The 25,452-nt window shown below is 35.1% G+C and overlaps 1 protein-coding gene across 1 annotated transcript in view; it reads left to right on the top strand.

The window, feature by feature from the left end:
* Positions 1 to 25,452, top strand: part of FUT8 (fucosyltransferase 8) — a 387,285-nt gene that overhangs the window by 249,170 nt on the left and 112,663 nt on the right. The window contains exon 7 of the mRNA XM_044664838.1: positions 1,809 to 1,923. Coding sequence (XP_044520773.1) covers positions 1,809 to 1,923 — 115 coding nt within the window. The remainder of the gene's footprint in view (positions 1 to 1,808; positions 1,924 to 25,452) is intronic.

The following is a 25,452-nucleotide window of genomic DNA, read 5'->3' as shown; positions in this document are numbered from 1 at the left end:
GAGGGAAAGGATTCTAATGAGGAGCAACCACTGCAAAGGCATGGAGATGGGAAATGGGGTGTCAGTATTCCAACACAAATGTCTTTTTGCTTCGGGCATGAAGAAGGGCTTACCAAAATAATAGAGAAGTCTTACCTGTACAGATGTTACACTGGCTTATTTCTTGGAATTCTTACTGACTTTTAAAAATATATGTATTTTATTCTGAATTTAACAAACACCAAATAAAATGGGAATTTCCAAAATAAAGCTACATGCATAGTGAGCATATCTTTTGCCTTGCTCTCCCCAAAGCAAGCCTTGCTTTCTCAGGGTCCTCTGGGTACAACTGAAAGGTTGGGGTTTCCCTTTTCTAATGATGTCACCTTGAACCTCCAATCTAGTGTGTTTTATTTCCCCCAGGCCCACTGTCCCTACTGTTAGATGCTAATGATTATTTAACCAGTTAACATAAATTAGCTTTCATAAAGAGATACTTGCTTACAAGTTATATCAAGAATATACATACAAACATTTCTCCTCAGCACATCAGAGGCTCTCTCTCCATCATAACACCTTGCTTGGTCTCTGGGGGAAAGTGAGATCAGGCTTAATGCAGTTTCTATATGGCACCAAGTTCATTTCCAAAGGCAGCATCTCTGCTGGATGAGCTTTTGTCTGAACTGCCATTGGGGTGGGTCCCAAAAGTTGCTGCTTCTGACTACTTAGGTGTTGGGTTGGCTGCAGAACCAAACATAAGCTCCATTCATTGACTACTAGACCTCAGATGACTCACTCTTTGACCTTTGGAACCTCACACCTATCAGATTGGCCATTATGGCAATAAAGGAAATTAGTTATGTGGCAAAATTGGGACACTAATGGGATGCCATCAGCCTGGAAGATATTACACAGAGAGAATGGAACCAGGTTAATTAGTGCCATTTGAATGTCTGTCTCCCCTCCAGTACCACCTCTGTAATTGTAGCTCATTGGACAGGTTCCTCCTTGCCACTTGGTTGGCAAACCAGAACAAGTAACAGAATTTTTCTCATGCTCCAGATCTCCTTTAAGATGCTCCCAGCATCTGTCATTATGACTCTCTCCAGAAGCAAGCTCCTCAGCATCTTCCATATGGGGACTTGCATCAGAAGCACCGTTTGCATGTTCATAAAGACTGAACTCTTTGACCAGTTACCATTATACATGATACTACAGATCTCTGTTGTGTACAGTTTAATTTTTAAGAATATGATAAATTCAACTCGTAATTTTGCTTTCTTGCTTGTTCCTGGCCTTCCTTCTGTCTCAGTGATTTTGCACACAATCTAATACAATTTAAGCAAGTACCTCAAAGTCAGTTCATTAGATTGGACCAACATATGAGTCATGAGAGAACTTGCCCTTTTTTATATTTCTTCAGCTACTCATGATGACTGAATATGAGAGCAGATGTGCAGAAGCTAGAAAAAACTGCCTTAAAATATAGAAATAGGTACTACTTGAAGATTCATCTATTGATCTAAATATTTTTGTTTCTTCTACACCGGAATAACAAAGTAGACCATTTTCTGTACCTAGAACAAATGTTTGCCTCAATACTAAAAATTCATTAGGTATTGAATGTGGATGTTAAAGGCCTACTGTACAACTCTGTAATCTCAATGAAAAATGAAAAGAAAATATTAGAATAAGTAGCATATATTATTCACCTCAAGGTGTTTGATAAATTCATGTAATTGGAAGATATTATTTTATTAATTAGTTCTACCTAGATTTCTGATCCGATATCTTTGAGTTAGATGTCTGTTGTTGCCTTGTTTTTATAGGTCAATAATGACAGATCTGTACTACCTCAGTCAAGCAGATGGTGCTGGTGATTGGCGAGAAAAAGAAGCCAAAGGCCTGACAGAACTGGTCCAGAGGAGAATAACATATCTTCAGGTAAGGAAGTTAGGTTAAGCAGTAAGCTGGAATTAAGAGGATGAACAAAAACACTAAAAAGGGTTGTAAAAGTAAACATTTTAGCTCAGAAAATATACATAACAGCAATCACAATTGACCTGTGAATAAATGAAGCACTGGTAATACAAAAATAAAAGCAAAAGTAGCCTCTGCCCTCCAAGAGCTTACATTCCAAACAGTAAACAACACATATGGTGCAATCAGTTTATGGAATTTTTCTTAATCATATGTCTGATTCCAACTATATTTGGTTTTCTCACATAGTAGACTCTTTAATAATTAACAAAAATAATTGGATTAAAGTTATGCTAATAATATAATGTCTTTTCCTCTTCTGAATACTTTTTTGTACTGCCGTAGATTGTTATTGCAGGTAGTGATCTTTGCTTATCTTCTAAGTTTGAGGAAGTTGATGCTAGTATATATTTCAGGGTACAAATTTTTATACAGTTGAACTAGGAAAGATAGAAAAAACAAGATTTTAAGGAGACTATTAAGAACCAAACAGATCTTGAAATACAGTTGTTTTAGTATCAATGCTGAGTATTGGTTCCAAGGCAGAAGAGTGGCTAATAGGATAATAATAAGACTAGCCAATAGGGGTAAAATAACTTATCCAGGGTCACACAGCTAGGAAGTATTTAAGGTCTATATTTGAACCCTTTCTCTATACCTGGCTCTCAATCCACTGAGCCACCTACCTACCCCATTGCTTATCTTCTAAGATTGGAGGAGGTTGAAGCAAAATGACACCCTGATATAAATGTGCATTTCAAGGTACAAATTTTCCTGTAGTTAAGCTAGGAAAGACAGGGGAAAAAATCAAGATTTCAAGAAAACCATTAAGAACCAAACTGATCTTGACATGTAGTTTTGTTCTCTTTTTCTCATGGCCATTCATCAGAGGTGTCTGTAGAATGAGAAACACTTCACCTCCTGTAGGGAAGAGGTAATTATCCCTTATCAACTAGATACTCATTCAATGAACTCTAAACAGCTGGTGGTACAGAACTGTTGTCCTCATTTAAAATGGAAATAGCTCTGTTTTCTGAGCATTTTCCATTTCCACATGTTCATTAAATTTTATCCCATAAAAATGTTATCTTTAAGCTATGATCTGGTCACATTCTAATCCCCACCCCGAATCCCCCCCACTGTAACATGTGCCTACCACCTGCTTCAGTTAGTTTCTGTGTTTTTACCTCCTGATTTTAAGTGGCCAAATGTTCTTAACTCAAGTGCTAATTCTTGCATATGATTGCTGATGATTATTGTTCCATATTAGAGAATCTCACTTATAAATCCCTTTGAGGATTTTAATCTAGAATGAGTCTTTTCTGTGAAATAAAAAAGTTTTGTATAAAAAATTTCTTTTATGGTGGAGAAAATATTTTTTCAAAAGTTCTTTCAGCATGAAAACTTTCTGTACACTAAAAGAGAGATCGTTCTGTCTTAAATGGGGAGAACTCTTAGAGAAAAATAGATACAAAAGAGAAATTTTTCCTTGATAATCTTCTTCCTGGAGACACTAACAATAACATTTATTAAGCACCTACCCTATATCAGATACTCAGCAAAGTCCTAAGAAGAAAAAAATAGTTCTTGCCTTCAGGGATCTCACAATCTAACGAATGAAATAAGCAAACAAATAATGTATAAATGAATAACCACTGATTGCTTGGATATGAAATTCCTTTTGTGATAGTATAGAAAAGAATTGACAAGATACTTCTTATGGTTTCTAAACACATCTTTGTATTAGATTGGTTTAGAGTTCACATGCCTTTATTCTCCCTTCACAAACTACGGTCCATGGATTTGTCTACACCCTTTTCCCCATGTATAGAATGAACTGCTTCATCATATATAGGTATAGGTGTGTGTGTGTGTGTGTGTGTGTGTGTGTGTGTGTGTGTGTGTGTGTGTATGTATAGAATTTCCCCAGTAGAATAGTCTCCTTGAGGGCACAGATCATTTTATTGTCATTCTCCGATCTCTGAACCTAACTTTTAGAACCAGTTCTAAAAGTTATATCTATCTATCTATCTATCTATCTATCTATCTATCTATCTATCTATCTTTGTCTCTATCATTTGCATACATTTTATTTTATTTTTTAAGCTTAATTAATTAAGAATATTTTTCTGTGGTTACATGATTCATGTTTTTTCCCTCCTCCAACCTCCCCCCCCCCACTGTAGCCCACAGAGCAATTCCACTGGGTTTTACATGTGTCATTGATCAAGACCTATTTCCATATTATTAATATTTGCATTAGGGTGATTGTTTAGAGTCTACATCCCAAATCATATCTGCAACTCAAGAGTTCCTGACTCTAGGTCCAGCACTCTATCCACTGTAAACCTCATTGTATAAAGGAATAGTTAAAGTATCTAATGCCTTTTTAAAAACTATTACCTTTTTTCTTAAAATCTATTGTGAGTATGGGTTCCAAGGCTTAGAATATCAGTAAGGGCTAGGCAATTGGTGTTAAATGACTTGCCCAAGGTCACACAGCTAGGAGTATGTGAGGCCAGATTTAAACCCAGGTCCACAAGTCCACTTATCTTTGGGCCTGACTCTATCCACTAGACCTCCTAGATGTCCCTAATGTCTTTCTTTTAAGGGAGATTAAAAAATTCTATAGACCAGGTAATCGAACAGTTAAGACAAATTCAAGATTCATAAGATGAATCATTAATGATTGAAGGTCACTTTGGCAAATGATCTTCAGTAAAGTGTTCTAAGGATCTGTGTCTGATTCTATACCATTTTTAAAATTTTGTGTCTGTGTTAAAAGCAAAGATGGAATGCTCATCATATTTGCATATATCACAGATGCAAAGGATAGCTAATAACACTGAATGACAGAAACAGAATCCAAAAAGTCTTTAAAGACTAGAGCATTGAGCTGAATCTAATAAGATGAATTTCAGTGAGAATAAGTGGAAAATCCTGCTCTTCAGTTCAAGAAAATCATCTTCATAAGTATAGGATTGGGTATCATAGTTAGATAATAATTTGTCTGAAAAAAGGTGAGCTTTTAAGTGAACTGGTAGCTCAGTATAAATACAAAGCAGCATTCAAAAATGCACATGTGAGCACTTGTATAATCAGTAGAAAATTGTTTACCATCTCAGAGAAAGAGTAATGTAGGAAGAGATGGAATAAGAAGCTTAAAATATTAGAAAACATAATTGGGGAATGGCTGAACAAATTGTGATATATGCTAGTGATGGAATACTATTGTGCTTAAAGGAATAATAAACTGGAGGAATTCCATGTGAACTGGAAAGACCTCCAGGAATTGATGCAGAGTGAAAGGAGTAGAACCAGGAGAACATTGTACACAGAGACTGATATACTGTGGTAAAATAGAATGTAATGGACTTCTGTACTAGCAGCAATGCAGTGACCCAGGACAATTCTGAGGGATCTATGGAAAAGAATGCTACCCACATTCAGAGGAAGAACTACAGGAGTGGAAACACAGAAGAAAAACAACTGCTTGAACACATGGATTGATGCAGACATGATTGGGGATGTAGACTTGAAATGATCACACCAATGCAACTATCAATAATATGTAAATGAGTCTTGATTGATGACACATTTTAAAACCAGTGGAAATGTGTGTTAGCTATGGGAGGGGTGGGATGAAGTGGGGGTGAAGAGGAAAGTAAAAACATGAATCATGTAACCATGGAAAATTTTTCTAAAAAATAAAATATTAAAATATATTAGAAAACAAACTTCAAAAATTGTTTTTACACATAAGTGGGGAAAAATAAAACATTAATAAAGAACAAAAAAGGCACATGTGAACTTGGGCTGAATAAAGAATTGATAGTTACCAGGAATAAGGAGAGTGATAATGCTACTGTCCCCCAGCCCTGGGCAGACCTATTTGGTATATTGTGGTTAATTTGGGACACCCTGATTGAAGAAAGGCTTTGAAAAGGCAACCTGGATGATGAAGAGCCTTGAATCCCTGTCAAATTATGTGATCACTTGAGGATACTGGAGAAGTTTAAGCTGGACAAGAGAAGATATTTGAAAGATATTTGAAAGATTGTCATGTGGAAGTAAGATTAGATTTATTTGGTTTGGCCATTCAGGGGAGAACCAGGAACTTACAAAAAGGCCCAGTTAGATATTAAAAATTCTTAACCTTCCATCTTAGAATCAATACTCTATATTGGTTCTATGGCAGAAGAGTGGTAAGGGTTAGGTAGTGGGAGTTAAGTGACTTGCCCAGTCACACAGCTAGGAAGTATCTGAGGCTGAATTTGAACCCAGGACCTCCCATCTCTATGCCTGGCTCTCAATCCACTGAGCCACCTAGCTGTTCCCTTAGTGCATTTTTTAATAGTTTTAGTAATTGCTTCTACAATAATAGGTTAGTAGGGAAAACAAGGAACACGTTGAATTTAAGATGTCTTTGGGACATCCAGAACTAGATATCTAATAGGCAGTTGGAGGTGTGAGATTGAAGATTGAGAGAGAAATTAGACTTGGACAAGTAGGTTTGAAGACATGTTGCATTTCCTTTTTTTGTTCTTCATTTAGATTTTTGCAGTCATTATATTTATTGTTTTCCTAGTTCTTTATATGCCACTGCATCAGTTGAGAAAAGTCTTCTCAGGCTTCTCTGAATTCTTCCCATTCATTTTTTCTTACAACACAGTAATAATCCATTATATTTCATTACAAAAATTTGTTTCAGTTAGCCAGTTAAATATTCTTATATGGGTAACTATGTGCCAAACATTCTGCTAAGTCCTAAGGCTACAAATATAAAAGAAACAGTACTTGTCTTCAAGGAACTTACATTCTAAAAAAAAAATATNGATATCTAATAGGCAGTTGGAGGTGTGAGATTGAAGATTGAGAGAGAAATTAGACTTGGACAAGTAGGTTTGAAGACATGTTGCATTTCCTTTTTTTGTTCTTCATTTAGATTTTTGCAGTCATTATATTTATTGTTTTCCTAGTTCTATATATGCCACTGCATCAGTTGAGAAAAGTCTTCTCAGGCTTCTCTGAATTCTTCCCATTCATTTTTTCTTACAACACAGTAATAATCCATTATATTTCATTACAAAAATTTGTTTCAGTTAGCCAGTTAAATATTCTTATATGGGTAACTATGTGCCAAACATTCTGCTAAGTCCTAAGGCTACAAATATAAAAGAAACAGTACTTGTCTTCAAGGAACTTACATTCTAAAAATATATATATATATATATATATATATATATATATATATGAAGGAATAATAGCAGCTTTCATTGGTCTGAAAGACAAATAAGTAGGGAGGCCATAGCAAGATTCAGTCTGGAGAGGACAACAAAGGAGAGTAGCAAATGAAAGCCTTGGGATCTGCTAGGTTGCCATTCTAAACTGTCTTTTTGTTGTGAAGGGAACTACAAAAGAGATAAGCTACTACTACCCTTCTATTGAATTGGCATTTGCAAATAAGAAGCCATAACCACCATTTTTTTCCTGCTCATATGCTCCTCTTTAAGTAATGGCAACACCTAGTTTTGTTAACAACAGTAGATGTCTTCTGAAGTTCCAACACCTAAATGTCATAATCCCTGTCACCCAGCTACTTGAGTGAGGTAGAAGAAACAGGGCTAATTCTGGGAGAGGGCAGCTCGATTGTTCAGTGGATAGAGCACCAGACCTGAAGTCAGGAGGACCAGAGTCCAAGTTCAGCCTCAGACACTTTTTTTTGTTTTGTTTTGTTTTATGGACAGTAAAACATTTATTTTATATTCATATACATATATATGTCAAAGTGAGGAACAAGCTAGGAGTAAAGAAACAGTATTTCATAGATTTAAGTGGGGTAAAGAGAAACATTAATTCTTAGTTTTCCCCTTGGAGGTCTAATAGTTTATCTTGGAAATAAGTGTCAGTTCAGGGTCATAGTAGGTCTGTGTAGCTATCATTTGTTGGATCTGGTCTAATTTAAGACTTCCTAATTCCCCCTTTTTTGAGCTCTTCCAGAATCTATGTCTAGTCCATAATTTTCTTTTGGACTTTGCCTGTGTTTGCTTTGCTTTCACTGTCCTCTTCTGTGTCTGTACCTTGCTCTTTGTCTCTATTAAAAAGTCTTGTTAGGTGCTTTTTTTGTTGTTTGCTCATTTTTCCTACCTTTTTTGTAGGTAGGCTCTGTTTTCTGGGATGTTAGGTTATCATCTTAAACTTAAGTCCTTCCTTGATGTTGCCCTTGGCTTATTTTTTGGGTTTCTGCCAGTTTTAGTTCTTCCAGGGTGGTATGATGGCCTGAGGGCTGGGAGTTCTGAGGGCCTCCTCCCCCTACTGATTCAGTTAACTCTTGAGCTGCTGATAGCTTAAAGACTTGCCTCAGGTTTGGGCATAGGCTTTTTTTTTTTCAAACCTTACTATATTGTTTTTATTATATATAATCCTTTCTGGAACTATTTTCCCCACTCCCACTTGGTTGTTGGGTCCCCCAAAAGAGCAGTTGATGACTGACATCTTTAGGATTATAGGTGTAATCCTGAAAGGCTCAGACTTCTAATACTATAGTTCATAAACCCTCACTGGTGGGCTTCCCATTATCAGTCAGTTGTCTCAAATCTCTGGCAAAAGTATTTTTTAATGACATAAGAACAAATGGCACAAAACATTCCCTCTAGAGGCAGCTAGGTGACACAGTGGATATAGCACCAGACCTGGAGTTGGAAGGACCTAGGTTAAAATTTGAACTAGGATACTTCCTAGCTGTGTGATTCTGGGTAAGTCTCTTAATCCTGTTTGCCTAGCCCTTGCCCTTTTTTTTTTTTAAACATTTATTAATATTCATTTTTAACATGGTTACACTATTCATGCTCCTACTTTCCCCTTAACCCCCCCTCCCACTCCCCCCACCCATGGCCAATGCACATTTCCACTGGTTTTAACATGTGTCATTGATCAAGACCTATTTCCAAACTGTTGATAGTTGCATTGGTGTGGTAGTTTCGAGTCTCAGACACTTGTTTTTGACTAAGTTGCTTAATCCTGTTTGCCTCAGTTTCCACATCTATAAAATGAGCTTGTAAAGGAAAAGGTAAACCACTCCAGTATCTTTTTTCCACGAAAATCCCACATATGGTAACAGAGTTGGATACAACTGAAAAACATCTCAACATAATTCTGGGGGAATGTTTGGGGGAAATTTTTGTTTAGACATTAGGGTGGTTGTTAGCCTATTTTGAGCAGTTTCCATATTCATTTTTCCAAAATATATTAATTTAACTTATTCCTTTTATTTATCTTTGACATTTATCCTGTCAGTATATAATTATTGAAAATGAGGAAATTGAAGCAGACAACTAGTTTTCATGAAAAGTCCTTTTCCCCTTTAACTTGGTGGGTAATGTCCACTTCCCTCATTAAAGCCACATGCACAATGTGGAAACACTACTTCTGCATGCCATTTAATACAATAAAATATAAATTCTGTCTTCCCTCCCCCAATTTGCTTTATTGGCACAGTACTTTGGAAAACAAGTCATTTCCCTTCTGAAAATCTGTTTCTAATTTCTAGCTTTCCTTCCCCACGGTTCAGACACCTGTTTAAACTCACTCAGCAAATGATGCTGACAGTCTTGACTTCCTATATTGCACATTTGTCAGGATGAACCAACTGATCCAAGTTGGGGATACTCTGCCATATTGCCTCATTAAAATCCATTTGGTCATTGCTAAAATATAAGCTGATGATTAATCTTCAGTGAAGAAAACACAGTCACACCATGAGAAGTGGGAAGGCCCAGATCAGTTTTATATGGTAGGCAGAAAGAGGTGACAGATACAGTTTTGTTGTATGCACTGCAGGAGTTTCTCAGAAATTCAAGAATATGGATTTATTCCCAGTCCTGTTTTCATATCTTCTTGCATTTGTTCATCTTCCTTAAGTTCCACAATTTTGGATAAGACCAAACTGACTGAAGTCCAGAGTTTCATTTCACAGGACAAGAAGCTTGTCCTAGAAGAGTTTGCATCTGCAAGCTTTCCTAGTGCTTCAGAAAGGGAAAAATCTAAACTCATGGGTTGCAAGTCAGGAATTCAGAATTCTTTTTTTGTCTTCTGTACTTACTACATGACTAGATTGGTACAATACACATTTCACTGGGCTTCGTTTTTTGTGTGAAATAATCACATTACTAGATTTGTAGAGAGATTTTCTGCATGGATGAGGGAATGTTGGCACTGTGCTTAGAAATGCTTTGAAAGGTATACTGGAAATATGAAGAATTATAGTAATTTGCTTTTAAGCATGGAATAATAAAGAACAGTACACTAAAGGCACATGTCTTTAATAATATCCTAAATCTTCTTGATATATTTTCACCATCTAAATGGCCTATTTACATCACTTTTAAATAATTCAAGCCATCTCACAGTTTATTTTAGATGATTACTTAGGGATTTAGAATAGACAATCAATAAACACTTCTAATTTTGTCAGATTTTCACTGCTAAAGATCAGTTTTTCTTTCATAGTGCATAATTGTCATTAAAAAGTATGTTCAATTCAACATTCATTTATTAAGTTTGAAAGATGTAGAAGTTGGACTATATTGGCCTCTGAGGCCTCTTCTAATTTTAGCTTTAATGTTAAATGCTAGAGGAGATACAAAATTCAGAAAAAAAAGTTTATTCCCTGCCCTCATGTAATTATATATGAGAATGACTTATATACATATGATATGAAATAATAATGCATAATATAAAAAAGTAAACAACATGTTACATAAGATTTGAATGAAAATGAAACCCATTTCATACTTAAGGAAATCAAGAAAGATTTATTGTAAGAGTAAAAATTTGAATTAATCTTTAAATAAAGTTTTGAAATCTAGCAGATGAAAAAGGGAAGGGATGATATGAGCACTTATCTTTCTCAAACCCTTTGATGGTTCTTCATCTACCTTATGCCCACTAAATGTGCATGCTCTGTACCTTCTTTTCTATATATATTCTCCCTTTGATTTCATCAGCTCTCAGGGTTCTGTTAGCATCTCATTGCAGATTATTCCCAGATTTGAATGTCCATCCTTAATCTCTTTTGCCCTCCAGACCTACATTCCTAACTTGTTGCTTGTATATCTTGAGTTAAATGCTCTATATCCAGAACAACACTCATTATCTTCACCTCTAAACTCTCTATTCTTTCCAACTTTTCCTGTTATTGTAGAGGGTACCACTTTCTTCTTAGTCATCTAGGATTATAACTGTGTCATCCTGGACTTCTCACTCTTACCCATCCCAAATCTCCATTCTGCTGCCAAATCTTGTAGTTTTTAATCTTCATAACATCTCTCATATACATCTCCTACTTTTTATCCACACAACCACCACCCTAGTACAGATCCTTATGACCTCTTACCTGGGTTATTGAAATAGCCTTCTAATTAGTCTCACTGCCTCACCTTTCTCATTACTCAGGAAATTCCAGTGGCTCTCTATCACCTTAGAGAAGCAAATAGGAACTCCTTTGTCATTTAAAGCTTTCATTACGTTGGTCCTTTCCTAACTGTCTCATATTCTTACATTTTACTCCCCTTCATGCATTTTATGATCCCACTTTCCATTACTCAAACAAGATGCTTCATTTTCTGTATCTGTGCCTTTACAATGGCTGTCTGAAATTCCCTCCCTTCTTCACACTGCTCCTTAGAATCTCTAGCTTCCTTTAAGACTCAATTCAGGGGGCAGCTGGGTAGCTCAGTAGATTGAGAGCCAGGCCTAGAGATGGGAGGTCCTAGGTTCAAATCCAGCCTCAGACACTTCCCAGCTGTGTGACCCTGGGCAAGTCACTTGACCCCCATTGCCTACCCTTATCACTCTTCCACCTATAAGTCAATACACAGAAGTTAAGGGTTAAGAAAAAAAAAGACTCAATTCAAATTGTCTCCAGTAGCCATACCTATTCCCCAGATGCTAAGGGTGGTCTTTTCTAAAGTCACCTTCCACCTACTCTATATATTTTGTATATACCCATTGGCTTAAACAAAGTAACCTAAAAGTCTTAGTGAAACTTTAAATTATAAATCTGTGCTAGATGCTGAGACCACAAATACCAAGTGAGACAGCTCCTGCCCCCTCAAGGAGCTTACAGTGTAGTAGAGGGAATGGGGAGTAGGAATGAGTAATTTTGGTTTGTGGAAGTCAAAAGGATAATGAATGGAATGAAAAGACATTCAATTTATATGGCCATTCCAGGAGCAGTGGTATTGCAGATTCTGAGAGCAAGTAGAAAGGAAAGCCAGAAAATGGCTATGCTAAAAGAAGAGTGAAATGTAGGGCCAGGATGAATCTGAATAGGTTGGCCTCTGGGCCAGAGTTCCAGAATTCCTTAGATGATCTAAGGTCCCTTTCAGATCTGAAGTTTGAAGTTATGATGTAAACTACTCTTTGGATTTCCACCAAAAGAGGGGAGTAGGGACTATATGCAGTGCTTGAATGAATGTCCACCTTAATCTACGGGCAGACTACTGAGTGCTACTGATCCTAACTAGCTTATGGGAGAAAAACATAGAGGCCTGGTAAATCATTTGATATAGCCTCTTTGTCTAAGGAGTCATAGGATCAGTTCTGTCTCTAGTTTTAACTCTCAGGGCTTACTGATATCTGGTACTGATTGATCTTGACCTACCTGATTTTTCATTAGCTGTTCCAGGTACTTTACTCCATGACTTTGCTCTTGTCATTGTCTGCTAATAAAAATAGTGAAATTAAAACAATAAACTGAGCCTAGGAAAGGAAGATATAAACTGGTATTTGGATTTTTGAGCTTGAGATATCCAATTGAAAATGCCCTAAAAACAGAGATCAGAGGATCAATAAATTTTAAGAGGGGACCTCATTGGCTTTCTAGTCTATTTTTACATAGATGAATGAAGAGCTAAGTGAACAAATAAGAATTTACTCTTCTTTAATCTTACTTAGATACCAAGCATTAGGCACAGCTCTGCAGATCTGTGAAGGTTAAAATAGGGATTTTGACAAAATAAGAGAGCAGCTTTAATGAAAATATGGTAAAGTTGTAAATTCATATTATCCCCTTAACCCAAAGAAGCCTTCTAGCAGCTTTTAACAATTAACAATTAAGTTTAATTAAAATAGAGATAGTAAAAGAATATAGTAAAATGAATATAGTAAAGGAGGAAAATATAGGAAAGAGGCAGAGAAGGAAATTTTCCTAATGTTTATACTAGTTATGCTATAACTGCCTATAATTACTATCTAAAACTGCCTATATTTACTGCCTATAACTACCACTAACCACCTCACAAAGTTCCAACCCAATCCATTCCAATCAAAATCAACCCAATCAATGTTTAATCCCACCCCAATTAGGTCTGTCAATGAATACCAGCCACCTTCCAAAAAGTTCAAGAAAGGGGAAAAAAACCCTAATAGCACAAACCAAAAGCCAAAAAGCCCTATAAAGGCTAAAGCCAAAAGCCCTCTCAGTAAGCTCAGGCCCACCTTTATATTCCAGCAACTAAACACCAACCACTAACTAATCACCAAATCACACCACCAGCAACCAACCCCCAACAACCAATTCACGCCTAGCAACCAACTTCCTGCAACTGCCAGCTCTAACTGTCAGCAGCTGACAGCCCAACCAACTGATGCTGGGCTATCAGGGGGCTCCCCGGTTTCTACTTTCTGTCACTATGAGCTGGTTAATCCCTACACATCTCTATGGTAAGAGGACTTCCAGGCCCCCCGTTAAATTAGAAGAAAGGGATTAAGATCCAAATAGTAAAAGCTAAATTAGTAATTCAGTTTTTTCAAGGAATTTACACTCTTAATACAGGAGAAAATACATAAAAGCAGATTCCTCTGTTAGATAGATAGAATGGCCTAGAAATCCTAAGAGTACAGCAGTGGGGCAGATGGCAAAGTCCAGGCATCTTTAGGTTACCAGAAGACCAGAGGGAAAATGATAAGGCATGTTGATCTTCTATCTCATCAGAAGGAATAGAGTTAATGACATATTTCATCTAAACCCTGTGAATAATCAAGCTGTCCCAATGAAAACTGAAAGGGAGTAGGATGCCTCCAATGGTAAAACTTCCTTGTCCCTTGGCTATCCAGGAAATGCAAATGGGGAGAGTGACCCTCCAAAAAACTGGTTGTCCAGCCTCTTCTTGAAGACCTTCAAAGAGGGGAAACACAATAACCCTCAAAGCAGCCTGTTCCACTTTTGGACAGCTATAATATTAGGAAGCTTTTCCTGATATCAATTTTAAATTTGCTTCTTGGCAACTCCTATCATTGATTCTGGTTCTGTGCTGTGGGGCCTAACAGAACAAGTTTAATCCCTCCTCCATATGCCAGCCCTTCAAGTACTTGAAGACAGCTGTCATATCCCCTCTGAGAGTTGGCTTCTATAAGCTAAAAATACCCAATTTCTTCACTTCATCCCCAGATGTGGGTCTCAGAAGAGAGGTCTCAGCTGGAGATAAAAATTTGTGAGTCATCAGACATACTTAATAGATGAAAGAAAAGGAGAGGATTAGTTTGCCAAGGGAGAAAGTATGTTTAAGGAGGAGAGGACATGCACAGAACCACATACTAAGCATTTGCAGAGCCAGCACATAGTCATTACATAGACAGGCCCCTTTACCCCTGTATCTTGACATTTTTTCCTTGTCAGTATGATATATTCTCTTTAGTTCTCAGACCTTATAAAAATCTTGTATAACTTGAAGCTGTATTTGAAAGGATTTGTTTCAACCTAAATTGCCACTTACTTGTCCCAGGATCTTGATTTTCAGTATAAAGTACTGTTTTCAGAATAGATGAGGTCACAGGTTAAACTGTTATACCTTTTTGGATAGGGTCCAATGTAAAAACTTACATTAAACAGATTTAAGTAAAAGCTCTAGGGTATATTTTATATTGTGGCATTATGTAAATTATAAGGGCTCTGATTTGTGTCTTTATGGGAATATTTTTGTTGCTATCATGGCTTGAGTCTAACCTATCTTCTTTGAACATAATTGGTATTTTATATGTTTATTTTTAAATACCTTCTTCCACTAGATGAAAATCTATTAACAATTGTCATTGTATATTTTTCTTTGCATAATCTTTCTCTTGAAATGTATGTCTTAGAAATTAGAGAAATAAAACTATAGGTCATATCCCTATACTTATTTCTATAATATTTAGTCTAGTATTCAGAGTCCTTCTTTTATAATTTTCTTGTAAGTAAATGAAAGCAAAATATTTATTTAGTGCTTACTATGTGCTGAGTAGGGAGGATGCCCCTCAAAGAGCTTATATTTTAATAAGGAAAGATAACAAAGAAAAGGCAGTGGTGACCAGGAAAGGGACATTTCGATTTAGAATATTTTAGGGAAAGCTAATAGAGTCATGGGGAAGTAGATTGATGCACCCTTTCCAGGAGCAATAACAGACTATAGTTGGTTATAGTTTCAGAAGAAGAGGCAGACAAGGGACACAGGATACAGAGTAGACCAGAGGATCCACTAGACAATTGAGAAAGCCATCCGGGTCCAGTCAGATAGGAACAATATAGGATTTCTTTCTCCTCTTGATTTCAAGACTGTTGAGTATAGATTTTTTTTACAATAACTATGAATATTCCTTTTATTTCCTTCAGAGAATATTTCTTACAACAATTATTATAATAACTCAGAATATTCCTTTTATTTCTTTCAGAAAATATTCCTTACAATTTTGACAATAACTGAGAATATTATCTTTCAAGAAAGTATTGTATTGTGTTTAAAGGAGATTAAAGGGCAGGGGTTAGACCTTATGCCTCTAGGGGTTAGAGTTGAGTATAGATTTTTATCAGGGAACAGATCCCCACTTTTACTGGAAATTTGTATTATTCTTAAATATATTCTTAATTCTTTGTATTGTTCATAACCATTAAGCTTCCATTCTTTCACATATACTCTATGTGTGTATGTATGTATGTATATGCTTCTTTTTAAAAAAGCCCTTATCTTCTATCTTAGAATCAATACTGCATATTGGTTCCAAGGCAGAAGAGCTGTAAGGGCTATGAAATGGGGATTAAGTGCCCAGGGTCATACAACTAGGAAGTGGCTAGAACTAGATTTGAACCCCGGACCTCCTAACTCTAGTCCTAGTTCTCAATCCACTGAGTTACTTAGATGTCCCCTATATTTCTCTTTATGAGATAGGTTTTCTTCTTTTATATATTTTCTCCCTTTTTATTCTAAATTAAACCAAAAAATATTTCATGTATATTATAGAACTGAAGGAAAAAATTGTACATGGAAGAGCAAATTTCAGCTATATAGATATTACTTTCCTCTTATAAATGCAATGTGTTACCTTTCAAAGCTATCTTGCTAATTTGTGATTCCTTCTTTTGATTCTCTTTAATTTTTTTTTTGGTGAGGTGCCCTATCAATAACCCTCACTAATTTAAAAAAAACAAACTACTTTGTAACAACTCTACATAATCAAGCAAACAAATTCCTATGTTGTCCCTATCCAAAAATACATGTTTCTTTCCTAATCTTGAGTCCACCTCCTTAATATGAGGAGGAAAGTAGCATGTTTCATCACTGGTACTTTGGAATCATGGTAGGTCATGACATTGATCAGAGTTTTTAAGGCTTGCAAAATAGTTTTACTTTAAATTATTGTTTGTATAGTTTGTTTAATAAAATTTTCCCTAGAGACTAAGAAGAGGTAATTGCTCTAAAAATTTTATGAAAGGAAATATAGTGAACCTTTAAAAATGGAAAATTCTAGAATATTTTTAAAATGATGAATATTTATTTTACTATCATCTGTTTATTATTATTATTATTAGGGTCTAATTGCTAAGTGACAACCTTTATTTTCTTATAAAAGTACTTTCTGGATGCCACTGACTATTAAACCTTGAAAAGAAGAACCAAGCCCTCATCAACTTCATTATCATTTACACAGTTTTAAGGTTTGCAATGCATAATGTATATGTGTTCTATAAAATATTTGTGTGTGTATGTATATATATATACATATATATATATATATGTATGTATTTTAATTTTCCCCCTCATTTGATCGTCATTCCTTTTACACATAAAATGGTTAAGTTAAATTACTTCTTCTGGATCATATAGCGTTTGAGTTTCAATGTGAACCCTAGTCATTCTGAAGCAATATCAGAAATTGTATTTCTCCCTTAATCCTTCCTTCTTCCTGGCTTTGCTTCTGTTGAAAATGATCTTCTATTCACCCATAGTCACAACTGAAGCTGTGACTTGCTTGACTCTTTCCTCTCCCTCACCCCTCACGTTTATTCCATTACCAAATCTTATCAACTCTCCCAGTATAATATAGCTCACATCTTTTTATCTACCCATAAAAATATTCCCTTGTTCTGGCCCTCATTACCCTTCTCATGGATGATGGCAGTACCCTCCTAATTAATTTCTTTCCTTCCAAGATCTCCTAATATATCATGGTCTGTTAATTCCTGTCCCTTTCTCTTAAAACTCCATGACTCTCTCTTTTAGGATAAAATCCAGATTCCTTTGTTTGGCCTCTCATAGTCTCAATCCACATCATGTTTCCATACTTACTACATATTAGTCCCCTCCAAAGACTTCATTTTAGCCAAACTGACCTGTTTGCTATTCTTCATTGATGATATTCCATTTTCTGACTTGGTGATAACTGAACCTCTCCACCTTCCCACCTCCATGCCACCTCCCTCTTACTAAAGTTCAAGAACCATTTTCTTTAGGAACCCTTACCTTGATTTTCTCATTTGCTCTTAGTATCTTTCTGATGGTACTACTTATTCTGTGTCTAATTTTCTATATACATGTTGTTTCTTCCCAAATGAATGTAATTTCCTTGAAGGCAGAGGCTCTTTCATTTTTATCTCTTTATCTCCAGTGCTCAGCAGAGCTCCAGAAATGTAGTAGGTGCTTAATATATGATTAGGTAGCTAAATCATATAGTGGATAGAATGCTAGTCAGGAAACCCTGAGTTCAATGTGACTCCAGACATTTACTAGCTGTGTGATCCTACATAAGTCACATTTAACCCTATTTGCATCAGTTTTCTTAACTGTAAAATGAACCAAAAAAGAAAATGGCAAACCACTCCAGTATCTTTGCCAATAATATCCCAAATGGGGTCATGAAGAATTGGATAAAACTGAAATAATTGACCAACAAAAAAAAGCAATTGTTGAACTGATTATTTAGATAATTTGTTTAAGTGGGGGTAATTATTCCCTACACAGCTACTGGATATGTTTTCCTGAATTCTTAAAGAAATATGAGCAAAATTGTATAACTGTGGTTCAATGAAATGGTGGCCTTGAAATTAAACTTTTTGCTGAATGTTCCTGAAGCCTATGGTGTATTCCATTAGAATAATTCATATTGTTTTGCCTGAGGCTCTTAAAAAGTTCTATTTGTTCAGCAGCAGCAAAATAAAAACAAAAGTAATAGTAATTACTATGACAGATTAGCAAAGGTCATTAGTTTAACCATATCAAGCCTTTTTTCATTGTCTGTTCATAATAATACAGAAAATAATTTCTTGAGTTCACAGGGCTTTTTCTGTTTAAACAAAATTGTCAGAAACTAAGGCTAAAAAAGTTGGGAAAGAGAACATGATTCCATGTGTCAAAAATTTAAAATTTTGAAACAATAAAAAGCTATAATATTTTACCATGAAATAAGTGTGTGTGTGTGTGTGTGTGTGTGTGTGTGTGTGTGTGTGTGTGTGTAAAACTCCTCTCAAATATTTGAACTACTGAAGCCTAGCTTGGATGCTATCCTGGAAAAGGAGTATGAATATCCCAAATTGATTTTGTATTTCCAAAAGCATAAACAAAATTAGCCCTCAGTAGGACAACAATTGTTCATTATATTTCTAGTTGATAGATGAGGAAGATGTATTTACAAAGATTTCTTTCAATTAGAAATTTAAAAAAAAGAACAATCCAATACAAAAACGCTTGAGGATTAGGAAAATGAAAGGGACTTAATTGCAGGTCTTCCAAACTTTTGAATCTGGTACTTCAAATGTTCTTCCAGTTATTTACCAATTGCAGAACCATGGAATTTCGGAAGTACAGTTTTGGAAACAGGAAGGGTCAACTTTATTTTAAAGAAGAGAAAATTGAAAAGCATCAAAAATCTAATTATCATAAACTTCCATAATCATTAAAAGCAATCAAAAGTTTTGTTTTAATTATGCATTGCTAAAGAATATTTTAACAGAGTTTTAATGTATCTTAAATGAGACTAAAACTAATGTTGATTATGATAAGCATACATAAGATTAAGATTAACAACAATAATTTTTCTAGGCCCTTCGGATTTTTTTAGGTAGGAAGAATGATTTGGATAAGTCATGACTCGTCAAAAGCTGCCCAGAACAATTTGAACTAGTGATTTCTTTATAAATTCCTGTAGAGCAGGCAGAAAGATTCAAAATCATTTAGAGAATCTTGAAATTTTAAAGGAAAGGGGCTATTAACATTTTAGAATTGTCCCTAGTGGGGGTTTTCCTTTCAAAAGTAACTGTTGTGGCATCTAAACATTTCAAATCCTAGAAAAAAGAATTTAAGTATGTCATGTGAGGAGTTTATATATTTCTAAAACCCCACTTCTGTCTTTTTTTTGGAGAGGGGCTAAGGAATGGGCCTAGATCTATCTCTATCAATATGTATATGATAATATTGAAGAAGAAAAGAATCTGCAAAATGATATGTTGAGATTTCTGGAAAGGAAAAACACAATGCCTTTGTCTTGGTGATTCAGATGGTATGAAGTTTTTTTGAAATCATTGGATATAAGCTGTGGTCCACTGATAGAATCATCTTCCTTTCCCCCAGCTGCCTGACCTGACTGTGGAGTTTTGTTGCAAAAGCTTGGAATAAATGAGTTAAGGCAACAAGAACTGCTAATTTGATGAACGAGTAATGAGAAAGTCTTCAGAATGTTTAAGTCTCAAAAAGGGTGACCTCTCCGTTTTTGAGATAATTTCTTCTTGATTATCATTGTTTGGAAGACATATTGGATAGAATACTGTCCTCACCTTCAGAAATAATGTGATTTCAAGTTCACTTTCTAACACATTATTAAATATATGACCATGGGCAAGTCATGTAACCTTTCAGTGTCTGTAGGCAACTATTATAAGACTATAAATGACAGAAGAGAATGTTAAATCAGTTTATTTTATGTATGTATATAATTTATGATATATAGTTTGTGATATATACATATACATATAGGCAGTTATTTCATTCATCTGCATAAAATAATCCACAAAACATTAAATATAAAATTGTAACAGTTTAAAAATGTACCTTTAAACAATTTCAATCTCAACCCCATCAAAAAGATAAGAAGAGGGGGCAGCTGGGTAGCTCAGTGGAGTGAGAGTCAGGCCTAGAGACAGGAGGTCCTAGGTTCAAACCCGGCCTCAGCCACTTCCCAGCTGTGTGACCCTGGGCAAGTCACTTGACCCCCATTGCCCACCCTTACCAATCTTCCACCTATGAGACAGTACACCGAAGTATAAGGGTTAAAAAAAAATTAAAAAAAAGATAAGAAGAGAAGGAATATATTGAGAAACTATGTGAAAAAACTTATTTTGTAAAAACAAATTATGTCAATAAAATTTTTTTAAATGAGAAATTAAAACCACATGGGAAAAGAATGAATTATACATCATCGCTTCTGAAAATGCTTTTAGTAAGTCTTCAAAAGATGTGCCTGTACTCTAATACTTATTTAGTTATAAATAACTTTAGTTATAACTTATTTACAAATTTACTTATAACTTATTTAGTTTATGGAATTTCAAGTGAGTCAATAAGCATTTATTAAGTTCCTTAGAAGTTCCAGACACCATGCTAAATCTTGGGTTTAAAAAGAAAGGCAAAAAATATCCTAGTCCCTTCTCACAGTCTATTCAGGGAGACAAAGACTTCTTGTAGAAAGTGGGATTTGAAGGAATCCAGGGAAGAGAGTAGGTAAAGATGAAGAGAAAGACATAGAGTACCTTGTGCAAAGAACAACCAGGAGGCCATTGTCATTGAACATTAGAAGTTTCCTATACTGATGACACCACTCATCTACATCCCAGTTCCCCATATCATTATTTCAAAGTTTGAGGACTCTTGCAAATATATAAATCTCAGGTAAAATAAATTATATTTTTCCCATGAATAAAAAGAACATGGCATAGAATGCAAGATAAATTGTGTATTGAAAATCCTATGTGGAATAGGTCTTGGCAGGCTATTATCTCTGTCAGCAATTTTAGCAAAAGTTATTAGAAATGATTTGTTTGCTCTAGGCTTTAGAAGAAGGTAGATAATTTAATAGCATAAGATTGTGGAGTTATTTGTTAAGCAGATAAAAATCAAAAGTTAGTTTATGTTTATTCTTGTCTATGAGACTTCTTTCTTCCAAGTAGACAGAAATGAATAATACCTGTTATTTTTATCCAACTCTGATAGAGCCCATCAGCAAACATTTATTAAGAACCAACTATGTGCCAAGCACTGTGCTAAGTGCTACGGATACAAAGAAAAGCTAAAGACAGTCCCTGCCCTCAAGGAGCTCACAATCTAATGGGAGAAGACAACGTATAAAAAGAAGCTTAGGTATGAAAGAAAATTGGTAGAAATGGAATATTATATCCTTATAGTCTGTAGTGTATAGAACAGTCATCATTATAATAAGCCTTTTATGTAGGGATTTTAAACTGACCATTTACCTGGCAGCCCTCCTTTCTCATTACCTAACTTTGTTGCTTCATTGGTCCTGTTCACTGATTGAAAGAAGTCTCCAGTGCAGCTCCTCTCTCTGTCTTGCCCTTACCTCCTCCCTCAACTTTGTTCATTGAATGAGATGGTAGATGATACAGCATATGCTTTGTCTAGCTTCTACCCAGGAGTATAAACATTTCAAGCTATTAGATATCTTGTTATTTAAAAGAGTAAGGCACCACATCATTTAGAGCCAACACTAGACAAAGGGATTCAGGGACATGGGAGTTACTTTCCTGTTTCTGTTTTTAGTAGCCATTTTCGGAATTTTTCTTTGATCCAGTTTTCAGGACTATAGTAAGAGAAGCACAACAATCCCTGTGCCCTGGACTGAGATATAATTTTAAATGATACTTTAAGCGTCTTACTCCAGAATATTCTGTGCTTAATAACTAAGATCAAAATCTTATTCAGAAAAAATATCATGGATTGCAAAATGGAAGTTGAAGATTTTACTTCTCAGTTTTTATTTAACTTTAAATATAATTTCTTGCAAATTTGGGGGACAGAGAAAGTTGAAAGATTTTGTTCCTTCTTAATTTTTCCATTTACTGGGCCCTACAGTGAGAATATATTCTAGTTTGGTGAATCATAAGACTCCAATGGTTTGAAAAGTCCAACATTAACATAAATTTTCAGTGGAAAGAACCTAAGGAAACTTAAAAAAAAAAACAAAAAACCTCACAAGTAGGTTTAAAGATAGGATCTTAGAGGGTCCTGACTATACTTAATAGAATAATCACCAACTTATTTTTGTGGTTGCTCTGCACCAAAGTAAACACTGTGGAATGAACACTGCTTGTGGACTTAACACCACCAGTATTTGAATCCTCGTGAGTTTTTCTGTCACCCTGAAACAAGTGTAAGGTTCACAAATATTATTCCTTTCTGATCCATAACTCAGGATTGAAATTCTCTCTATCCATAATATCCTATCTTTAAATTACTCCTCCTACCTCATTCCTCTTTCTTATATCCTTACCATGATCATGCCTCATCTCTCCATGGCCTCCCGTACCATCACCCCTATGCTTTGCTTCATCTTCTTTCCTTGAAAGGCTTAAATCTAAGAAACGGTTTTGTAAAACACTTTTAAGAAAGGTTAACGCTTTATTTCATTTGACCAATTCATCTATATCCTTTTAGCTATCTTTGAATTCCTTGGCTTTAGTACATATTTGTGTTACCTAATCTCACTCATTTGGACTCAGTTATTTTTTGATTTCCATGAAAACTATTTTGAACCCATTTTTATATTAACCTCTTTTATGTTTTGGTAGGTTTATGCATGTGTTTTATTTTGTCCTTAAATGGCATTTCTTATTCTCTTTCTCTCATTTTTTTCAGTAGTAATATATAGAAATATTTTTCTTTTTCTTTTTTTTTTTTAAACCCTTAACTTTCTGTGTATTGGCTCATAGGTGGAAGAGTGGTAAGGATGGGCAATGGGGGTCAAGTGACTTGCCCAGGGTCACACAGCTGGGAAGTGTCTGAGGCCAGATTTGAACCTAGGACCTCCCGTCTCTAGGCCTGGCTCTCAATCCACTGAGCTACCCAGCTGCCCCCTAATATATAGAAATATTAATGATTTTTGTCTCAATTTTATGTTGATTCTCTAGGGCAAGGGTCGGCAACATATGGCTCTCGAGCCATATCTGGCTCTTTTGAGGGCCAGATATGGATCTTTTGTGCAGGAGCCATAAAGTCAATTTTTTTTCAGGTGCTGTTACAGGAGCGCACACTATGAGCACTGTACAGCTCTCACGAAATTACATTTTAAAAAATGTGGCGTTTATGGCTCTCACGGCCAAAAAGGTTGCCGACCCCTGCTCTAGGGTTTTCTAAGCACAAATTGAACTTAGAAATTTTTTCTGACTACTAATTTTAATAATTATTCTTTCTTGTTGCCAGTGTTTATTAATAATACATAATAATGTATCATAATCTAGCATTTCTAATACTATGTCAAGTAATAATTGTATCAATGGGTCTCCTCAATTCACTACTGATATTATTAAGAGACTTTCAAGTATTTCTCCTTTACAAATAATGCTCTTGGTTTTATGTAAATACAACTGGTCCTATTAATGAAAGGCCCCTAAATTCTTACTAAAACTTGTGGTATATTAAAAGATGTAAGTACTCTTATTTTATGAAAAATTGTTATTGCACTTATTGACAAGACCATGTTTTTAGTTACAATGATTTATTATACTAATTATGTGTTCCTACTTTTGAGTCATCCCTGTATTCCTAGTATCAATCCAGTTTGATCATAATGCATATTTTTTATAAATTGATAATATTCCCTTTGCTAGTATTTTATTTATTGATTTTTTGTTTTTGTTTTTTGCCATCAGTGTTTTCTTGTGATATATATGTGTGTGTATATATGTATATATGTATGTGTGTGTGTGTGTGTATATATATATATATATATATTCACATATATATATATATATATATATATTTGGAATTTTCTTTCTCTGATTTTCTTTCTCTTCTTTATTCATTCCTAATTTGTGAAGTAGGACCAAGTTTGTCATCTGAATGGTGTAAACTCCCATCTTTCTCAGTCTTTGAAAATCATTTATCTAGATTAGTGATTTGGACCCTCCCATTTTTTTCCTATAAAAGCTAAGTTATGGCTTCTTCAATTTCTCTTTTTGAAATAGATATTAAAGTTTTTTAAAAATGATTCCTCAGATACTTGTAACACTACATTTCAAGACCAATAAATTTTCAGCTATTTAATGCATATTTAACTGGTAACTATAATGTTGCTCTTTTATTATCATGCTAAATACTTTTTTATATTTCAAGGAGTATATATTTCTGCAATTCATTTCATGAAATAAAGAATCTTCTTCCAAAATTTTAATACTGACAACAAAATTTTGCCATCCCAGATTAATATGAATAGAAAATACAAGATCATAATATTTATTTGGGAAATTATATTATAGTAAAAATTGCTTTAAAGAGCTGATATAGAACTCTTTTAATATATACATAGTGAACATAAGAAATCTCTAAGAAAAACCTTTCACAGCCCATTCTTACTCCCTGAATTAACATGTCACTTCCTATTCATATCAAATACAGATAAATCTTATTTTACTTTGAAACAATACAAACTTAATCTTTTCCCCTTCCTATGTTCAAAGAAGAGATCCCATTCTTGCTGACAAGGTCTTTTTCTTTCTTTCACTCAATTTCCTTAACTATATTTACTTTATTTTTTACAAAGGATGGGGTATTTTTTGGGGGGGAGGGAAAAGAGAGGAGAGGACCATAGGGATAATGGAGAAGAAAGGAAAAGAGACTATATTAAACAGGCAATATTATTTTCATGACTTCTCAACTTTTTTTTTTTCTGTCCTAGTAACAGCTCTGAGACAGAAGGGCACGGGCTAGGCAAACGGGGATAAGTGACTTGCCCTGGGTCACACAGCTTGGAAGTATTTAAGTTGGATTTGAACCCAGGTCCTGTCAATTCCAGACCTGGCGCTGTATCCAGTGAGCCACCTAGATGCCCCTTAACCATCTCAATTTAAGTTATCTCTTCCTAATAAAAAAGCACATCATTTAATCCAAAAATGCATTTCTCTCTCTCTCTCTGTGTGTGTGTGTGTGTGTGTGTGTGTGTGTGTGTGTGTGTGTGTGT

Source organism: Gracilinanus agilis, chromosome 2 (assembly GCF_016433145.1).
Source record: "Gracilinanus agilis isolate LMUSP501 chromosome 2, AgileGrace, whole genome shotgun sequence".
NCBI classification, from domain to species: Eukaryota; Metazoa; Chordata; class Mammalia; order Didelphimorphia; family Didelphidae; genus Gracilinanus; species Gracilinanus agilis.
This window is presented reverse-complemented; position numbering and strand designations above follow the sequence as displayed.